The sequence below is a fragment of the Larus michahellis genome, chromosome 1, assembly GCF_964199755.1.
Source record: "Larus michahellis chromosome 1, bLarMic1.1, whole genome shotgun sequence".
Lineage (NCBI taxonomy): Eukaryota > Metazoa > Chordata > Aves > Charadriiformes > Laridae > Larus > Larus michahellis.
In genome coordinates, this window is record NC_133896.1 from 89,629,685 (window position 1) to 89,650,114 (window position 20,430).

At 38.4% G+C, this 20,430-nt stretch overlaps 1 protein-coding gene across 3 annotated transcripts; it reads right to left on the bottom strand.

Annotated features, from left to right (window-relative positions):
- Positions 1 to 591: 591 nt before the first annotated feature.
- On the bottom strand, positions 592 to 19,905 carry LOC141744608 (1-acylglycerol-3-phosphate O-acyltransferase Pnpla3-like). 3 transcript variants are annotated; one of them, XR_012587515.1, is made up of 9 exons: positions 19,567 to 19,888; positions 13,389 to 13,621; positions 12,595 to 12,660; positions 9,948 to 10,157; positions 8,796 to 8,856; positions 6,855 to 7,070; positions 5,753 to 5,877; positions 4,818 to 4,934; positions 592 to 2,624 (listed from the first exon to the last, which is right to left on the bottom strand). XR_012587515.1 is itself a non-coding variant. In XM_074590941.1 (9 exons), the coding sequence occupies exons 1-9, from the start codon at positions 19,751 to 19,753 to the stop codon at positions 2,333 to 2,335; spliced, it is 1,515 nt and encodes a 504-aa protein (XP_074447042.1). In that variant the 5' UTR covers positions 19,754 to 19,905; the 3' UTR covers positions 592 to 2,332. The 3 variants fall into 3 exon arrangements, 2 of the variants coding, with proteins under 2 accessions (XP_074447042.1, XP_074447052.1); XM_074590941.1 differs by having other exon boundaries at positions 5,753 to 5,885; positions 19,567 to 19,905; XM_074590951.1 differs by lacking the exon at positions 19,567 to 19,888 and adding an exon at positions 19,274 to 19,488 and having other exon boundaries at positions 5,753 to 5,885.
- Between the last annotated feature and the right edge of the window lie 525 nt (positions 19,906 to 20,430).

Below are 20,430 nucleotides of genomic sequence, written 5' to 3' on the forward strand. Positions count from 1 at the left end.
TCATCTTAAATTGACGGCTTGGCTGCACCGTGCTACCCTAGAGTTTTAACTAAGGAAGGAGGCAATGTTTGTTTTCACCCTCCAGACCCAGATAACAACTTTCTCTGATTTTTGATGCATTTCTGTTTAAATACAAGAAGTTACTTGTAAATTTAAGAGATTGCAAAGAAAGTAGGTTTTAAAATTAAGATGACTCACGTGAACAAGCATCTCTCAAAGTTAGGTTACTTCTCTTACGTTACGACTCTTAAAAAAAGCCACCTTGCAGCCATTAAGTATTTCAGACGTTCAATGAAATGAACGCTTCGTGGTTTAACTCACACTGGGCAAATCATAAGAAAGCTTAGAAAACACGGTAACAGAAGAGATTGTCTTTTTATTTTAGAAAAAGGAGACAAAACTGGAGCTGCGCACAACAGAAGTTAAGGGTGATACAGATGTAGTCAATAGAACTATTCCGGTACACAGAAAGGAAGCAAAACCTGGCATTCCTGCTTAAATTCTGACACATACTGATAGAATTAACATTTTGCAGAGCATTAGAAAATTAAATCACAGAAAGTTTGAAGTTATAAATAAAGACTATATAAAACAGATCTTGTATCTTTTAATTGTAGTCAGAGTAACGTTTCCAATTTTTATTGCAAATTTGAAGTATATACACAGCAGAAACAAACAAAAGAGTTGAAGTAAAAATAGCACCAGTCCTTTGCAGTATGGAAATGGATAGCTTGACACTTTTCTCCCCTGTCCTCCGCTATTTTAAAAATCAGTTTTAATGCTGTAAAACTTAGCACTTCAAGCTAAATTCCCCAATTTATTCCCTAATTGATTCCCCAATCGCAACTGAGAAACTGCTTAAAGCCTGTGCTACATTTTGCTGTTTGACAGACTCCACCCTCCCGGCTCCCCTCTCCCGAGCATCCCCACCTCATTGCTGCTCTTCCTTCTCTCAGAAAGCACCTCTTAAGTCTTTCCCTCAGCTGCGCCCAAGTTGCATGAACAAGAAGACTTCAAATGTCACACGCCTGCCCCCAAAAACATGCACAAACCCAACTTTAAAGCCATTGTCGTTTCATTCTACTTTAAAAAAAAATTGTACAAGACATGATAATAAAACATCCAAAGAACAGTTAATCTTGACAGTTATTTACTTCTCCTTATGTATTCATACACTTATACGTTGTCTTTATTAACATTATTCAGAACCTTTGTAGTGGGAGGTGCTTTGAAATGCTCATCGCTCAACACTTTACACAGCTCCCTGGATATTAATGCTTCCACTGAGTCTCCCACGTTTGCTTCTTCTCACAATTGGTCTTGGAAAACTTCCTTAGGGTTCTCATCCCTCCTCACCGAGACAGGCAGGACCCGTTTTTTCCTCCCTCCTTTACAGCAAGAGGGAGGTGAAAGAAGGGAAGAAAAATCTCTCAAGTTGGAGGGGAAAAAATGATTGAGAAAGATTGGGCAGCAATTAGCACACCTAAACATCATTCACCACTTGCTATATGTTGATTTTTGTTAACATCTTCTGTAAAGTTTAACAAATTACCATTTGCTACTAATCACAGCCACTATTTTACCTACTTTTCAATACTTAGTCAAGTATTAAGTCCTCATTAAGTACAAAAAAGTCCTCCGAAATGACTGAAACTACCTGTCTACACTTCAGGGGAATGTGTCCCATTTCTTATGTCTTTTTCCCTTGAAATATTTGAAAAGGGAAAGAGCCATACAGGAGAAGTAATATGAACTGTGGAATGCGTACAAAACCTAGAGTAATACTGTTCCTACAGTATCTCATGCAGACAACTTTTCCATAAACACAACAGTATGTTTAAACATAAGGCAAACAGACATTGGAGGCCACTAAAAAGCTCCTTTGTGTATTTCCCTTTATGAAGTAAAAGTCCTATTTCATTTAAGTGCTATAAAAGTAATCCTAACACATAGTATTGTTAAGAATTGCATTTTTAAAAAGCTTTTGTTATTGATGCTTATTTGTCTAACAATTTGTTTACAGAATTTACATTTTTATGCTGAAAGTAGATTTTTTTAGAAATTTATTTCCAGAGAGACACTGTTTACTACAAGTCTTACTACAGTTGATTGAGCTGGTGCTTCAACAGAACTGTAGTCTGTTACTTAGTATAGCAGCCACTGTTTTTATAATCCTTAAAACAGTAGAATTCCCAAGGCAGATTTGTCAGGAAGCTGTAAACAAATAATTTTCCAAGACTTATTGGCAATAAACAAAGTGATCCTTAGTCCTTTAGGATTTAAATTTCTCTGCCAAATTGGAATTTTGGAGCCTGTGGAATCTACTTCCAAATTAATACTCTGGAGCAGTATGGAAACTTGCCTCTGAGGAAGAGTCAAAATCTATTTCCAACCCAGACTCATCAGAATTTGGGAGAAAATGGGGATAGGAGTTTAAGTCTGAATGCTCCTGTATGTTAGCAGAAGCATTTTTCATAGCTGAGCACATGAAGCATGAAGATTCCCAGAGCCAGGTTTCAAGGTCTGCAGAACAGCGAGGCATTTTAAGATGGCAGTATGAAGAATGAAATTCCACAGCAGATGGGACAGTTTGACATTTTCTTAGTGTTGCATAATTGTCTTTCCTGTTAAAGAAAAAAGAAAAAAGGAAAAGATTATTAGTGTTTTAGTGACATTTCTATTATTGTTCAGATGTCTGACAGGGAATCTTCATAGAAAAGGAAGAACACTAGAGGAAAATAGTTAATTCTAAATGCATTTAGTGAATTAGGATATGGGACAACAGGAAAAGGATCTTGAAACAATCATATCAAAAAGAAGGGCACTCTGCCATTATGTGTTGTGCTCAGAAGTAGGTATAAAATAGTTACATTAAGTCAATAGTTACATTAATTATCACCAACCTGAACAGCTGGAACAGAACTTTCCTACACTCTGAATTAAAGTACCTGAATCACCAGGCTAGTCTTTTCCAATCTGAGAAACGTGCAGCGCCCCTCTCACACACCAGAAAACCCAGCTCACCTAACACACACTTCAACACCAGTTTCCCCACCTGAAGTTCAAGAGCACTAGAAGATACCATCCACTAGGTTAAGTTGCCTAAAAGGATTTTCAAACTGTTAACAGCGCAACTTTTCATGAGATTTAAGTTTGATTCCAAAACAGAAGCTAATCTGATGACATAAAGGGAAGAACGTAAAAAAAAAAAAAAGATTGGCGGGGGGAATTACTTTTTGCAAAAGTAGCAGTAGGTTCTTGGTGGATGCTCAAACAAAGTACAAGCCCACAAAGAGTCACCTGTAGAATACAATGCAGGATTCTACACACAGACCCTTGGGACCTGGCTACCTGAAGGGGGAATCCACTTAAAGGAAGGCTTAAGAAAAATTAGAAGTGTGACAGCATAAACAGTCCAGTAGGAGTCTTGAAGTTACAATAAAAACATACAGTGAAAGCCACATGACTACCATGTTCTGGTTTAGGGCCAAGAGCTTGCTCTTTCCACAAGAGGAGAAACAATGTTTCTGGTTAATCATGACTCAATGACCAAATAACCCCTCTGAAAAATTAGATCTGGGACAGTCTTGTGATTTTGTGCCTTCCAAAAGCCCATTTCAGAGGAAGAGTCTCATGATTGGTAAGGCTAGAATAAGAGCAACATCAAAAAGCTGCTAAATAAGGGTAAAAGCAGGAAGATGACTATACCCAAATTTATTGTGGAAAGGAATCAGAAATATCCTTAAGAAAAGGAGGAAAAAAAAGGACACTGGATTACATGTGGTATCAAATAACTGAAAAGGTGACAGTAGGATGATAGCAAATACATACGAAGAACTACATTTGTGCTCAGAGAGACGTCCTCAAAAGCCAACTAGTGTTATACGAGAAAAGGCTGATTTCAGAAAGGGAGAAGAGAGGCTATTTGTATACTGGAATTATATGCTTCTGAATTCTGGATAAAACTGAATATTGTAAAAAGAAAATATCTTTACAACCTAATATGAAAGCCACCATTTAATATTACCAAAGGGGGAAGGAAACCCAAGCTTCAAACTCATTACATATTCCATTAAGCCAGAACCTTTAACATTGACTACTCTGTACTTATAAGGAACGGAGCATACGAATCAGATCTTTCATGATGCCAGTCTAGAACCTGACAAAGCTTCTTAAATCTCACACCAGTTTAGCAAGAGAAACATAATGAACCTAGTTACAACCAGGTTCGAGTAGGGGCCTCTCTTCCATGGAAATAGAGGTTCCTAAAAATTCTCCGTATGTGTCTTATTTTAATTCTTCCCAACTATCTTACAAGACTGTCCTTCATATTTGTCTGCTTTTTAACTCTTAAAACCTCTCCTGTCCAGACTCCTGAGAATCTAGTCTTTCTCCCAATGTTTTCCAGTTCCTATCTGCTACATCTGATTTAGAACATCTTGAGCAACCTCTCCCTCCCCTTTTCTCCCTGATTGCTCCAGCGACTGTGGAACAGAGGAAAAACAAGGTCTCTGTTCTCAGCCCAATGCTTGCCCTATAATCCAGCCCTCTCCCCAAAAAGCATAAGCCCACCAACAGGCAACACCTCTTAATCTACAATATGTAGCAGTCATTGATCAGTTATAAGCAAGAAGCACCAGAAAATACACCTAAGAAACAATGCTAAGGATTAGAAGCAGCGAGAACTGTTTTGTGTTACTTTGAGAAAATTACTAAATCCTGGTTTAAGAGAGAAACTTATTAGTACTTGAAGCTCTGACAAAAGAGAGAGAATTTCTAAAAACGCATCATTTGCATGCAGCAGGACTCCACTTTACCTGTATGTACAGAACAGCTTGCTTTTAGCCTGGGAATAAACTGTACCAGCCATCCGACAAAACTGTTCTTGCATCCATCGAACATCAGCAGGCATATCAGGAAACCAGTTTACTAACCTACAATCAAATCAACAATGTCACAAATGTTTTGGTGGTTTTTTCCTTATGACGCTCTTAACAGAAGTCAGTTACACAAAAGGAGAATGAGGGGCAAAAACCCACACTAAAATTCTGTTGAAACTTGCTTCCTCTCCATCCACCAAAAAAAATGGCACAGAAGTGCCACATTAAGTGGCGCAGAAACAAAATATTTTACTGAGTTTTATGTGGTTCCCTTTATAGATCATTTGATTTTTCAAGTATTTTCTAAGGATAGTAATGACATCTTCTGTTCAAGGACTGGAATTCTCTTAAGCAAGCACAAAACTTAGGGTTCATGGTGCACTCATTAAGCATAATTTCTCCTTTACGAGCACTGAAAAACTTCTAAAATTAAGTCCTGTTTCAAGAGCACAACTTCCAGTCAACCTGAACAAACCTGGTAAGAAAATTTATATGCTGAGTAAACGCTGTATTTCAACCCTGACTTCAAAAAGAAGCTACAGCACAAGAACTGTCTGGATAGAGTTCAAATACCGCTGCAGAATAGTAATAAAGTAATAATAGTAATAAAGAACATGCTCCTGGCTAAGGGTGCTTCTTTTGAGCAATTATGAGACAGCTACTAGTAATAAGAGTAAATAGTTTAGAAATCTTCTTAATATGTTTATCTAGCCTTAGACTGTAGAGGCTCTAGGAGGATGTATTATGTAGGTAGAAATAATGTTTTTTTGACAGTTACCACTTGAATTCTAGAGCACAAGAATGTCTACAACACTGAATAAGCTCTCAAGTAGTGAATTTCCAAAAGTTTAGTAATTCTAAAATTTCTTTACCTCAAAGCAACAGAGTAAGCAGACTCCACTGGTAGCGTATATGGTAGCATCAGATAGGATATCACCCGTATTGGGAAGAGTTTTGAGAACTGAGCATAGAATCCATTCTGTTCTTTGCAAGCTTCCTGCAGTGCTTAAGAATAATTGGTTTTGAAAGAGATGTTAGACTATTTGAAAACAGTTTAAATAATTTGCTCAAAGTTCAGTAATCTTCAGTCATCATTATCAAGTGTTACTGAATAAGGCTCAGATAGAATTCATCTCAAGGCACTCTTACCATAAACCTTCTCTATGCTATTTTAAAATATGGGAAACACAGATTCATACCACAGGGACAAAAGGCATTACCCAGAACTTTTAAGCAATACATCTAAGAATTAATTTTTAATAAGAGGATGTAAAGTTCACATCTCCAAAAATACTTATGTATTTTAGGTAACATTCCTGTCTCGCTAGGGATTCTAGAACCCTAAGGAGTTTGTTTAAATTCTAGAGTTCCGCATGTTCTAGTAGTTACATATAGTTGTAAGAAGTATCACACTTGAAATTTTGTTCTCATAGGTCACTGGGATCACAAGTTTCAGATCTTGAAAATACCCATCAGCATCCACAAAAAAACATAGTTAAAAGTTATAGAATAAAGAAATACCAGAAGTGGTTTTGGTCTATTAACAGCTTATTAAAAAAGATAGGAAAGCCAGAAAATTAGAAATCTACAGAAGTCTGTTTTAAAAATAAGATGGGGATAACCAGTGTTTGGATTTGAGGTTCAACTTCGGTGTGAAATACATGCTTACAAAAATACTGTGCACATACAAAGCTTATCCAAAACCAAATAAGAGTTCAGTTCACAACTCTGCAGTGTTGGAAGTAGCTCCTTCCTCCTGCTTCAATTGTATTTCTGTAGCTAAATCAAAATGTACGTGTTCACATTAAATACATATTTAAAGAACTTTTTTGGGTTGAGCTAGTCTCTAATATCACAGGAAGTTATAAGAGTAAATAAAAAGCATTGTACACAAATTATAAGAGTGAGCAGGTGGGAAAAAATACATCAAAGTTTGCCATTCAAAGTTACAAGAAACAGTTTGAAGAAATGTACCTTTACGGAGTCTAGGAGGTAGACTCTCAAATATGCTCTTCTCCAAAGGCCATGGATTTTGCTTCAACTGGTCATTAAGTATTTCCATTTTCAAAGCTTCCACTTTGCTATTTTCTGTCAATATTTTTTTCTTCATATGGTCAATGTGTTGTGCAGCCTCATGAGGATTTCTTTTTGTGAAGGACAAGTGGATATAAATTGAGTCATTCAGAATACCTGAAAGAGTCAAGAACTTCCACTTAGGCTTGATCCACAGGTCTTCAGAGTACCTGTACAGTACCTGTAATCTGTGTATCTGTACAAAGGCCTATCCCGAGGGAGCATTATCCACCCAATCCCAAATATGCTTGCTCTTATAATCCCACAAACGTTTAATCACACTGATGAATGCTCTTTTTCAGGTTCACTTTAAAACAGGTTCTCAAGAAAAGAAAAAAGTGAAATTAAGCGAAACTGCACTGGAAACATAGTCATTTACCAAAGTTGTTTTCCAGCAAGAAAGCAAATGATTTAAAGGAGAGGAGGAAAACTGATTTAATATTTATTTGAAAGAAAACACTTAGAACACATCAGACATTTGGGAAATTTGACATGGCCAGTTATCATGGGAGTACTTTGAGGCATTGCTACAACAGGGTGGAGAAGGAAAGCGAGCAGGGCACAATGTTATTTTAAGATATATCCAAAGTACAGATCTAAATCAACATTGGTTGCCTTGCAAAACTGGTGCTAATTAAGAAATAGCACTGATAATTACCTTAGAAACTAGCACTAGATAATGAGCACAAAGTGAAAAATAAAAAAGGTTATTTATATGCAGTTTCCAGAAAAGCATTATAAAGTTATTTTTATATATAAAGACTACCAAATTTGACTAGGATCCATACCTATGTACCACAGAATCTGTAGCCTACTTACAATTACTCCTAAAGACAAATGTCAAAAGAATATACAGTGCATTTAGCAGAAAAATTCTGAAGTGTTACAGACTGGGGGGTGGGGGGCGGGATTAACTCCTGTAGTTGAAATAACAAGAAAGAACATGCATAATGAATGAGTTTGGAAAGGTTAAAGCAAGACAAACCTGTGACAGAATAAGAACAAAGGTGATCACAGGATCAGTAGCGTGAAAAAAGGAGGACAATAGTGCAATATGCAGAGAATGTGGGGGACAGACACCAAGAGAGAGCTGCAAGGAATCTCAGATATTAGTGTAAGATGGAAACGTGCACACAGGAAACTTGTGGGTGCAGCACAGCAACAGAACCCATCTTAGCACAGAAACGCACAAATTATAGGCTCTTTGTATAGCTTGTGTTTTTGATCAGTTAGTAAAAGGCATAAAGCAGGACTCTCATTAATTATTCAATACTATTACTACAAAATCAAACTCTTAAGCAGAACTATGACATTCTTTAGCAGTGAAGAAAACTGTTCCAAGAAAACTTAAATATTAATGTTTACTTATAACAGATTATAAGCAGTGAGCACATCAAGTTATGACTGCATTACGGTATTGCAGCTGGTGTGATCTGTAATAGCGCAAACATCACATTTCAGTTTCCACTGCTGTAATCTGATGCAGTACATTATTACAGTAGCCTATTCCCATCCTTCATGATTAAAACAAAAGAAACTAGTAATACGATTTCCCTAGAATTGGATTTCTTTGCTAATCTCATTTAACAATACCTTAACATTCACTTCACACAAATTTGGCAAAAACCCAAAAGTTCAATTTCTGTGTGGCTGCACAACTTACCTCAGATGAATAGTTAATATAACTACATGATTTCTACAAGAACTAAATTTATCATGATGCCTTCAAACAACTCAAGGAGCTAGCCCCTTCTTAGCTACATACACCCCCCCCCCCCCTTTTTTTGTTTTAAACTCAGGTTTAAATCACATCATCAATAATTATCCACAAATGTAACATACCATTCTCTTTCAAGAATTTAAGAGCATCTGAATATCCTTGCTCACAGATCTCTCCTAGTACCTGCAAGCATAGGGTAAATGAGTCAGAAAAATAAAAGGAGATTCAATTTAAGATCAAGTCTGCAGAATGAAAAGCCACTTCTACCCACCCTCCATTCTTCTAAGAAAAAAATATACATTAACAATTGCTATAATTCAGTAGATTCAGGTTAATATGCCCACTGCAATGACACAGACGTGATTACGCATACATGAACGTATCTTTCAGCTATTACAGATGCACTCAATTATTCACCTGAAAGGACAGCAATCTAACAGTTTGCACGAATTTCCTCCCCTTTTGTTTCTTTGACTAGCCTTTCAGCAGATGCAAGCAACAATGAAACAGCATGGCCCGGTGTATGCCAGCTCCCCTCCTTCCCTCCCAGTGCTTCCCACTGCCCAAAACTGTGAAAAGTCAGCTGTGCAATTCTCATGCTCAGACTCAGACTTAGTCTTCCATATGAACACATCTTTCACCAGATGCAACACCAGCTCACCTACACAGTAGTCCTAGACGGAAAAAAATAAAAAAAATTAAAGCCTACATAAGTAGAATTTAACATTTTTCTTCAAGTGGTCAAAGCGCCCTCAATTTAAAAAAAACATCTATAGCAGTAAGGAACATTACTTTTCTTCTGTAATATATCCCAAGCCAATTGGCAATTCAAGAGCATTTTCCTCAGCAGATCTGCAATTAACAGTGGTTAGCAACATTTAAAGGCAACTTGCCTGCATGAAGTATTAATTGAGAACTTTAGAAAACCATGAAGCTTTAGAACTTCTAAGTTCTGAAGCACCCGGTTAGCAGGTAAATATGAAGGGACTACAAACTGACACTTATTAATTTACCAATGTTGATTTCATGATAGAATCCTGTGCTAATTACCAAATAAATACTGAAAGCCAATAGCAGGACTGCGTATTTAGTCTGAGAGAGACTAAAAATAAGGAGAATAAAGACAAACTATGAAAAAAAATAAACAAGAAGATAAATGTTACCAGAAAAGTTTACATGACTAGAGGAAAAGCTAAGGTTACTGTAGCGTTCTGCAGAAACAAGGCTTTTAAACAGAAAGACATTTTAGTAACTACATGAAGGCAGTGAGTTACCTTAGGTTCTGGTGGAAAGAGCGCTTGTGTTAAACGATAAAGGTTTCCTAAACTGAGCTGAATGCTGGTGTTGGTCACATTCATTTCATGGAAGTTGGCAGAATTCCCCTTTGGACAGATATCACACTCCCCAGCGAAAGGCGAAACTGTGATGGTATTCTTAGATTCGTAGTGAGGTAAGTTGTCACTGATTCCTCCATCCACATAGCGCTACAAAAATTAACAGATATAAGAAGTTGCAAAGGCTGAAAATGTCTAACTAGCAGATTTCCCATGCAAGAATTAAATAGTACTTAAGACTGTAATAGAACAGTCTCTGCCTATGCTCCCTGGCTAAACCTTTTGAGTAACATGCTTTGTCCTCTAATGCCAGTTAAAAAATAGTCCTACCTATAGCCTAAGAGTACTCTATTTGGGATTTTTATGTATGTTTAAGAAAGAGCAAATCCATTTTAAACGTTATAATCCTACACAACATGCAGGGAAAAAGTAGTGCAGCTACCTCCTCTTCCTCAAAGGAGAGCACCAACCAAAGATCTACCAGAGTAATTTAGAAAGAATACAAGTAAAAGAATACCTCCACATTTCAAAGCTCAAGTTCCATGATACTAAACCATTCAGTTGGAGTCATCTTAAGTTACTCTTATTCTTAGTGATTAGAATTTGATATAAAAGCATCAAAAATATTTGGACATAAAGAAACTGCAAGTGAAAGTGGACAATGCTTCAGGAACCTTGCCAGTCGTGGGTATCTATTCTGCTTTGAGTACAAGTTTAGAAGCATAACCACGTTATGCTTTTGTCTCCTTCATGTTGACTTGCCCATTTCTGTAGTTTTAGTGCATCACCATCTCAGGCATTTTAAGATTCAAGAACTGAAGAGTTCTGTGTTGGGGTAACTAATCTATAGTGCAGCAGCTGCTATGGCTAAAGACCACACCTCCACTCACAACTGCCATCTTTCCATTGGGGCCAGCTGTAGCTAGTTGGTTGTGACAGTAGCAAGAATTTTTGCCTATCTGTTCCCCCTAGTAATTTTTTTAATCTAAAACCATCACTATGTTTGAAAGGGGTAAAAAACAAAAAAAAACCAAAACAAAAAAACCAAACCAAACAAAAAAAACAAAAAGAACAAACAAAACCCACCACACCGAAAAGCTTCACAACTGGCAGTTAAGATACACCTATTGAAAGTTATCCTTAAGTCTTTGTTTTAAAGTATACATGCCTGACGCACCAAGCCAGTAAACAGCAAGATGCTACAAAGTTTACATAGTTGGCATTCTACTGTGTTTAAGTCCTACAGCAGTCATGCCAAGCATATGCAGCTGTGGTATTCTTACCAAGTTACATTAAAAATGCCTCCCAAGCATTAAAATCTTATCAAAACAATCACACAGATCAAAAGGATTCAATGATTCCTTCCTTCCCTCAAAACAGGCCCAAATAAAGCATCACTTGTATGTTTTTGTACTCTGAACTAAGCCTTTTAAAATAACATTGTTGTCTGATGACAAGAACTGAATAGCCAGATTAGCCTGGATCCACCTAAACCTTGGATTCAGTCCAACGTCCTGTTTTCATAACACCTTTAATCTGGAAGAGTTTAAGGAGACATACAAGGTTTAGAAGTACAGATAAAGAAAAAATCCCTATACAGTTCTAATCACTTTTGCTTAAATTCCAGCATGAAGAAAGAATTACATTTAATGTCTATCCTTAACCTTTTAGCACTTCCAAATTGCCTTGAGAACAGTCTGTAATCATCACTGTTAAAGATGTTTTGAGTTTTCTTTCAATATTCTTCCCATTTCCTTGTGTAAGGAGCAACAAAATTGGAAGGAAAGCAAATACTAGTTAATACAACACTATAACAAAAAAGCCATGAATGTCGCTGCCTCGATTTTGAAATGCATGTCTGCTTCCAGACCTGTTAATCAAAACACCTACAACAAGCTATGCTAACTTTTCTGCACTACTTGCCCCTTTAACGGGGGATTTCAGAAAATCCAGTATAGCCATTAAGAGCTTTTGTAACCAACAGTTCCTGTGAAGTAATACAACAGACTAATATACTGACACTTTACCTTTAAAAAGCAACCTTTCTTATACTGAATACAAATGACAGAAGACATTAAAAAGCTTTGATTATATCTAACTAAACATGGAACTTAATACAGTTTTAAGGCAGATCTACCTACAGCAAGAACACAGACATATACAATAAACTATCTTAGAAGATTTTATTTTTTTTTAACCAAACAAGTATAAGTGACCCTTCCTATAAATTTGTGCAGGTGAATAAGCATCACTTTCTCCAACAAATATTTATCCTTAAGTTAAATACTTGCTAGCTTAGAATACCCCGTTTAAATTACTGCATCAGCAAGCAAAAAATTTAAGAGAGATCGGGAGCCCACACACCTGTGTGTGTTTTGCCAGGTGGAGAAGAAATATACATAACAGATCTTCCACACATTTAGTGCTTCCTTGCTTTTTTGAGAAGTTGTAACAGACAGCTAGAGTACTAGAAGCTACAATGAAGGTATTTATTTTACAGTAGAATAACTGAAAAAATATACACATTGTCTCTTAATATTTTCAAAATAGCTAGAACTATTTTTAGATCTTGACAATAGAGACTTACCACACCTCTAAATGACGGTGGAATTAGGCCACAATAAATAGGGACAAATGAACTACAGATTAAAGCCTGTAGGAAAATAAGACCATATAAATGAAATGGTAACTGTTCTATTATTGAAATTATCACTTATCTTTTTAGATGTTAGGAAAAACAACGAAGCAAGCACCAAAAAATCCCCAGCAAGTACATTTGAATAAAAAGGAGGGGAAAAAAAAGGTATTACAAAGCATTATTTTAAAGAAGATGAGGGTATTCCACATTTCTTTTAGAATGTAACTAAAAACCGATAAGACTCACTGAAACTCTATTTCTAGAAAAGCCTATTAGCAAGGAAAAGTTTATGATCATTCATTCAAGCTATACATTTTCTGAGTAACCAAAGTACCTAACTGGGGACACAAATATGAACATTCTGGGATCATACTGAACTAGCTTTGTAATTCATATTAAGAATTTTAAAAAGCTATTTTTGTCTGTTTCTTGATCATAGCTTTTACAAGAATGACCTTAAAACATTCTTATTCATGAAGGATATAGTTTCATTAGATACACTGCACTTTAAAGGCAATTATCCTCTTTAAGACTGATCCCTCACATCTGCTCGCTGTAACAGTTGGCACATACATTGACTGGGAAAATTAGTATATGAATTTAGTATAATGAAGCCTGAATTAATCTTTAAAATACTGTCAAAGTCACAATATCCTAAAATGTTTAAAATGGAAAACCAATAGATGATGCTAAATGGACTTAAGATTACAGAAACTTTTAACAGTTGCCAGAAATAAACATACCTGGACAACTTCTTCTTTAGAGTTAAAATTAGATATCAATGCATTTTTACCATCTGATACTCTGGTCAGTGAAATACACAGTCTGCCCGATGACAACTGGTGAGTGTTTTCTGGAAGATTTCTCATCAGTCCATCTCTTATTATCTTTATCACATTAAAGGACGGATGAAGAGGACCAAGATTTCGCTTTCTAGCTTCTTTGGCTAATGACAGAACATCTGCACAAGCTTGAGCTGAAAATAAAATACATTTCATTTAAGAACCGAAAGCATGTCAAAAACCAAAAAACACACTTCCAATAATAAAGCACGTCTAGAGCTCCAACTTTTCTCTGTGATTGCTGGCATGAAAATTCAAGAGCTTTTTACCAGATAAAATAACTGTCCACTAGAGTTTAACAGAGTTTAGGAGTTTTCTGAGGGGAAAAAAAATAGTCAGTTTAGACTTTCAAATAGAACTCCTGGTGAAGACCCACCGCTAAGTTACTTATACATTATTTATATGTAGACTATAGGTGTAAAATACCCATATAACATGCTTCTGTTAGGAATTATTCATCCCAGAAACACAGTCTTTAAGAAAAAATAAAGATTAATGATCTTCTGTAAGCATGTATGCATGGACATATTCCATAAGCAACATCCATAAAAACCTACAGTGTATGATGCACAGTTTTAAGGTCCACAGTATGTCTGCTGAAGAAGCCGCGTACCTGGGTTCATCACAGCTAGTAACACTTGTCAGGCATTAACCAAATTTAAGTTTTCAGGGCACCATTTATATATAAATACAATAAAGAGAACACGAAATGTGAACTTATGGTAAGGAGCGTCAGGAGGGAACTTTTTAAAGCAGTGGAGGAGATTACACCCCTCACACAGGTCTCCACCTAAATAGATGCATTTTTACCAGTATGTAACAGACATATAATAATTTTTTTCTCCAATTAAATCAACTTTTGTAAACTAGATCAAAACACTACAGAAGACACAACTGTTCCCAAAGAACACTAAAATCACTTTAACAACCACACACAGTAAGATCATAGTAAGAACAGCAGTTCACCCAACTGCAATGTTTTGTTTGAATTTTTAATGTCATGTTTCTCCAGGGCATACTTTGAGGAAATTGCCTGATAAGCTTGTCAACTTGGTAGAGGAAAGGGGGTGGGGAGGAAGGTCAAAGTAGCAGGTTATTAACCTGAGTGACATACTGCAAGGCCATCTAAAAATATTTTCAGAACTTGTGTATTTTAACTTAAATAGACTCTTTCCAGAATAGAGAGGCTTCAATTTATCAAGCTAAATGTGAGCACTGCACTGAAAACAACTTTGCTTAAGTCTTTGAGTTCAGATTCATTTACAAAAATATTATCTTTTACAGTATTATTTTTCCCCCCTCAAATAGCAATGCCTAAACCTTTCTCATTCTTAGCATAGTAAACCAAGAGTCTATGTTCAAAAGACTAACTCTAAAAAAATCGGAGGTATCAGACATACTCCGTTTTTACCACTACAATTTTTTTCGTTCCACCCTTGCAGAGCAAAGCCTTAGGCCATGAATCCACTGTTACCAGTAGCCTGACCCACATCTCACCCCAGAAGACAGCAGAAGATTTAGACACCATTCACCAGTAAGCAAATATATGCTTATGTTAGTAAAACACATTTTACATGCAACTAAAAAAAATGGCACAAGACACATTCTAGCAAGTGAAGAAGTTATTTCCAAAAGTAGTTACGTAGACAGTTTTACCAGTTCTATTTTTTAAGCACTCAGATATAAATCACTGCCTGCCTTTTTTTTTTTTTAATTAAACTGATGTAGCAATATTTAATCTTCTAAACTTTTCAAAGAGAGACATCGGGCACATTGTAGGAGTTTGAGATACTGAACTACCAGAACTCTGGCCAGGAAAAGCAGTCTTAGTGCACACATTAATTTCATTTTGCAAAATAAGTACCTTTTAAAAAACTTATGTACCAAGCAAGTAAATTGCTTGTTCTAAAAAAAAGACCAAGAGCAAGAGGTACATGGACATACGAGCAAATAAATACACATGCTCTCACTTCTCTGCTTAGGTCTTGACCCTGTTTTTCTAGCTAGCATCCTGTGAAATTGAGGCTCAGGCTATTACTTAAATTTGAAGCATAGTAACATACTTCACTCATTTGCACTGCAGAAAAAAAAAAAAAGTAAACCAGTGCCATCTACTAACCTTGTGTTCTGACTATATACCTCTCACTGTAAAGAAATGTCAGCAAGTATCAGCTCACTTTACATATTCCATTAAAGGCATGCAAAACTGATGACCTCTAACAGTTTAGATTTGAACTTCCCTCATTTCAACTTCCTGGCAGAAAATAACTACCCATAACTACCCATTTGATTTCACACTTTACTCATATATAAGAATCTCCATATTTGAGGTAATCTATAGGGAGACCCTAATAGAGGGACTATTTGAGTCCCTCTATATATTTTTTCCATATAGTCCCCCCATGACTATTTTCCCTATAGGAAAAAAAAGTTTACTTATTTTGTTTACTGTAACCTAATTTAAATACAAGAAAGGCTCCTAAGCAGAAAAAGAGAATATGTTGTGTCTACCCAAGAGTATGTCATATTAAAACACTGAAAATTTAAAAAGCTGTTAATTATTAATTCAACAGACTTCAAAGCATTCCAACTTCTCTTCCTTCTCCCTTCCGTCCTCAACAGAATGAAAATGCAGTTACCTCTTAGGCTGATGTATTCCAAAATGGGATCTCCTCCTCCCATGAAAAGAGAAAGGGACAGAGGGCTACAGCTCAAGTCACACTGGGATTTTAGGCAGAACTTGGTACATCTGTTTTATTTTTTGAAATGTAAGAGAGCTAAAGAAATTAATGTTCCTATTAAATGTGAACTGTTTCCAGTTACATTACTGTATTCTCAGTTGTATTTCTATATTCCTATTTTTAATGGTTAAGTAAGTATTAATTTGTTTCCCACAGAGTAAAACCTGGCATTGTATTTACAGCCCCCGCCAAACCTGTTCTCCTTAGTTCCCCACTAGAACGGACAACACCATTGCCACCAAAATACCACGTCTCCTAGACGTCCACAGGAAAGACCTAACAAGAGGAGTGCACCTTAACAGTTCCAGTTTGGAATAGCCTGGGAAGCACTTAATCCTCAAAAAAACCAGTCACCTCTAAAATTCTCCCTCCATCCTCCCCCAAATACAATGAAGGAAGTTTCTTCCTCAGTATGTAAAAGTACACTTTTTTCCATTCAATGTCTAATGTCTACGTTGATTCAAACTTGATGTTCTACAGACTCTCAGTTTGCCTATCCAACAGGCAACATGAAGCACAAAGAAACCCCTTAATTTAAAACATCCAGCTACAAACCTGTAAAAGATGAAAGATGCAGATCAGTTTCAGTCAAAACCCAGTTCATATATATACATACACACTCAAGACTTTGTGCGCTGACAAGCGTACTAATGCAGGGCTGAGTCCAACCAAGTCTTGAACACCTCCAAGGATGGAGGTCCCACAAGCTCTCTGAGCACCTGTTCCAGTGTTTTACCACCCTCGTGGTCATTTTCTTTTCCTTATATCTAATCAGAATTTGTCATGTTCAAGCTTGTGTCTGATGCCTCTCATCCTTCCACTACCCATCTCTGAGAATAATCTGTCTCTGTCTTCCCACAGTGAACTGCAACTGTGAAAACACATGGGACTTATAACCACAACTGCAGAAATAACAAATACTATGTATTAAAGTATATCAGTGTAAGGGAGGTGTACAATATGAACAAATTAAATATATCAAATTATTATACCACGTAATATTTTATTTAGAGCTTACTTACAATCCTCTGCTTTCACACAAACTTATAAAACAAAAACCTAAGAGCTAAGAAGATAGAGAACTAACATGAGAATAGCTTCTTTGTTTGAGGAAGTTACAGTGATTCACAGATTTAAGAATGTGTCTGGTTTTGAATTGTCTTCCAGCATATCCAAGTGGGGCTTTTTTTTTGTTTTGGTGTTTTTTTTGGTTGGTCCATAGGTTTGCGGCTGTGGGGTTTTTTGGGGGGTTTACGTTTGCAGAAAAAATACACTTGCCTACGAAATACAATACCTTGGGTAGTGATCACACACACACTAGCTATTCTATTAGCTAGAGAAAAGCAAAAATCCCAGTTGGCATATGAGAAGGGAAAGACAAAGGAATAATTTCAAGTCTGCAAGTCTTAATTATGAAAATGCTAAAAATTTTAAAATATGTTATTAACATACTTTCAGGTAAACAATATACTTTTTTTGTGCTCAAGAGCACTTCAAATATTTAAAGCAGCTGCCTTCTTAAATCATTTACAATGACTTCAGACTTAAAACTGGATACATTCTAAAAATAAACAGCTATTGTGTATAAATATGATTTGTTTTAAAAGCTGCTCATAATAACCCAAGATATGTTAGGACATTACAGCAAAATTAAATTTAAAAGTTTAAGTAGCACAAGTTTACTGCTAAAGCTTTGAAGAAATTAAGCCCATGTGATAAGAGATCAGTGGCTAAGCAGCAGGGACAAGCATTCCACAGCATTATTCTCTTGCACGTACAGGGAACTTCTGTTCATTTTGGTCAGTGAATTGTTCCCTCAGGAATTCAAAAGCAAAACTCAAACCCTCTCCAAATTCAAAATAAGCACTCTTGTTTTCCCCCTCCATCTATAAGTAATATGAAATATGAACTTACAATATCTTCTCGTTCTAAACCTGTTAAGGATACCATTAACAAAAACAGTGTTGAGTGACTAGACAAGTTCATATTCAGTGGACTACTTTGGTTTAAAAGGAAAACTATTTTCAGATTTCCACATATTTCATATGTTTTTTTAACTGCATTCCAGTCACCATCCTAAACACCTTGATATTTTACTTGTATCGAGCTTGCTTTAATGTCTAGCATGACTATTTCACTAGGTAAATGTATATTTGGGTTTTCATGAGCCTTAAATACGTAGAAGTACAGTATATTTTTCCTACCATTGGAAAGTAAGTGCTTATTTCATAAGAGGGACTGTATTTCGTTGCAAACTGACATCTTTTATCCAGTATAAATGAAAAACAAGGTCAATTCTATTACTTAAATCACAATTAAAATGAGCGATTTTAATCAATCCACTGTTTCTAATCATATACCTAAGCAACCTATGCAATACACACTGTGCACAGATTAAAGAGGAAAAGCGTGTTAAAGCTAACCTAAACCCTGACCTTAACTCTCTTAGCCTTACCTCAAGAAAGGAGAAGCATTAGAGGAAGCAAGTTAAAGCTAACTGAATCTTCATGTGCCAAGGTAACTACAGAAAAGATGCATTATTTCCCACAAAATATTTTGTTTCAAACCAATGATGGGGTTAGTCTGCCTGCTTCGAAGGGTGTTAGGATTCATCTAGCTCCCATTCTCACACCAGTTTTCAATTCCTCTACTTTGCGCAAAGCTAAGAGCAGTTGTCACCAAGCCAGTATTAGCAATTCCAAGGCCAGGAGGCATAGAACTCCTTAGACGGACACACGTCTGTCCTTATACCTGGGGTAGTAAACTCTGACCATTTGACTACGTAAGTGTTGAAATCAGATGAGGCACCGGCAAGACCATTTCTGGAGCCTGGGAGGTTGCTAAATATGCATCCAAGGTGAAGACACGATAACTTTACCATCTGCCTCTTAGCCCACCCTCAAGGACACAGGCGATATTTATGTATTTCACTCAGAGGTAAGATACGTAGGGGATGAGATGTGATGGAAGAGAAGTAAAGACAGCCTGGCACCCACAGGGCCATATAACCCACTCGGATTAAATTTTATGAAAGGAGTCATATACCTCTTCGGGGGCAGAAAACGAGAAAAAGAATAGCCAGCCCCGCGTCCGTCCCCGCCATCCCGCAGCACCGGCGAAGGCGGCCCGATGCGCTGCCGGGGGCCGGAGCCGCGCCGCAGCCGCCCTCAACCGCCGTCGCAACGGCAACCGGCCCGGCCCGGCGCACCTGCCCCTTCCCGCAGCCCCGCTCCGCGCCACGGCGCACGCACGTCGGCTTGCCTCGCCTCAGCCCCAGCCCGCCTCGGCCCCAGCCCCCCTCAGCCCCACCGCCGGGGCCGCAGAGCGGAGCCGCTGACCCAGAGAGCCGCCTCCGACGAGGACGGCGCCGGCCAGCGCCCCGGCGGAGGCGCCGTAGATGTGCCGGGCGTCGCGGATGACGTGGGGGGCGCGCTCCTGCAGGCAGGTGGCGGCCCCGATGTGGTAGACGCCCAGGAAGCCGCAGCCGGCGAACGAGACGCTCCAGCCGCGCTCGCGGTCCAGCATCGTCGCGGGCGGGCCGTTAAGCAGGCGCTAGCTACCGCCGCAACAGCCGCTGTCCCACGACTGAGGCGCCAGAGCCGGGGCCCTCCCGCGCCTTACATGGCGGCCGCGCCCCTGCCCCGCGCCCCAGCCAATCCCGCGCTGCCCCTCGCCCCGCCCCGGTGGCCCAAGGCGCCCCAGCCAACCCGGGGGCGGATGCAAATGAGGCCCCGCCCCGTCGCAGGGAGGGCGCGCGCCAGGCGCTGCGTGACCCGCGCCCCGCGTGTGCTCGTCGCAGCCCGGCGTCCCTCGGCCTCCTGAGGCTCGCCCCACCCTCCGTGAGCCGGTCCCGCACAGCCCACCCGCGGCCGTACGCCGCGCGATAGGGCCCAGGCTGGGATGGTGAGGGGCTCGGGCGGCGGTAACGCCGAAACGCGGCCTTGAGCGTTCGGGTGAGAGAGGAAGGCAGCGCTGGGAGATGCCGCGGCTCCCAGTCACTGGCGGGGGGCGAGGGGGACACGGCAGGGCTCCTGCATGGGCCGCGCGTTTAGCAATCAGCCTGATTATCCAAGGCGCGAAGGAATTTATCATGCTAGCACATACAGTCGTTTGTACTTCATGACCTGCTGTAAGAGCAAGCACTGTTTAATAATCCTGTAATAAACCTTAAGAGAATTCATTATGATAATACTAGGCTTATA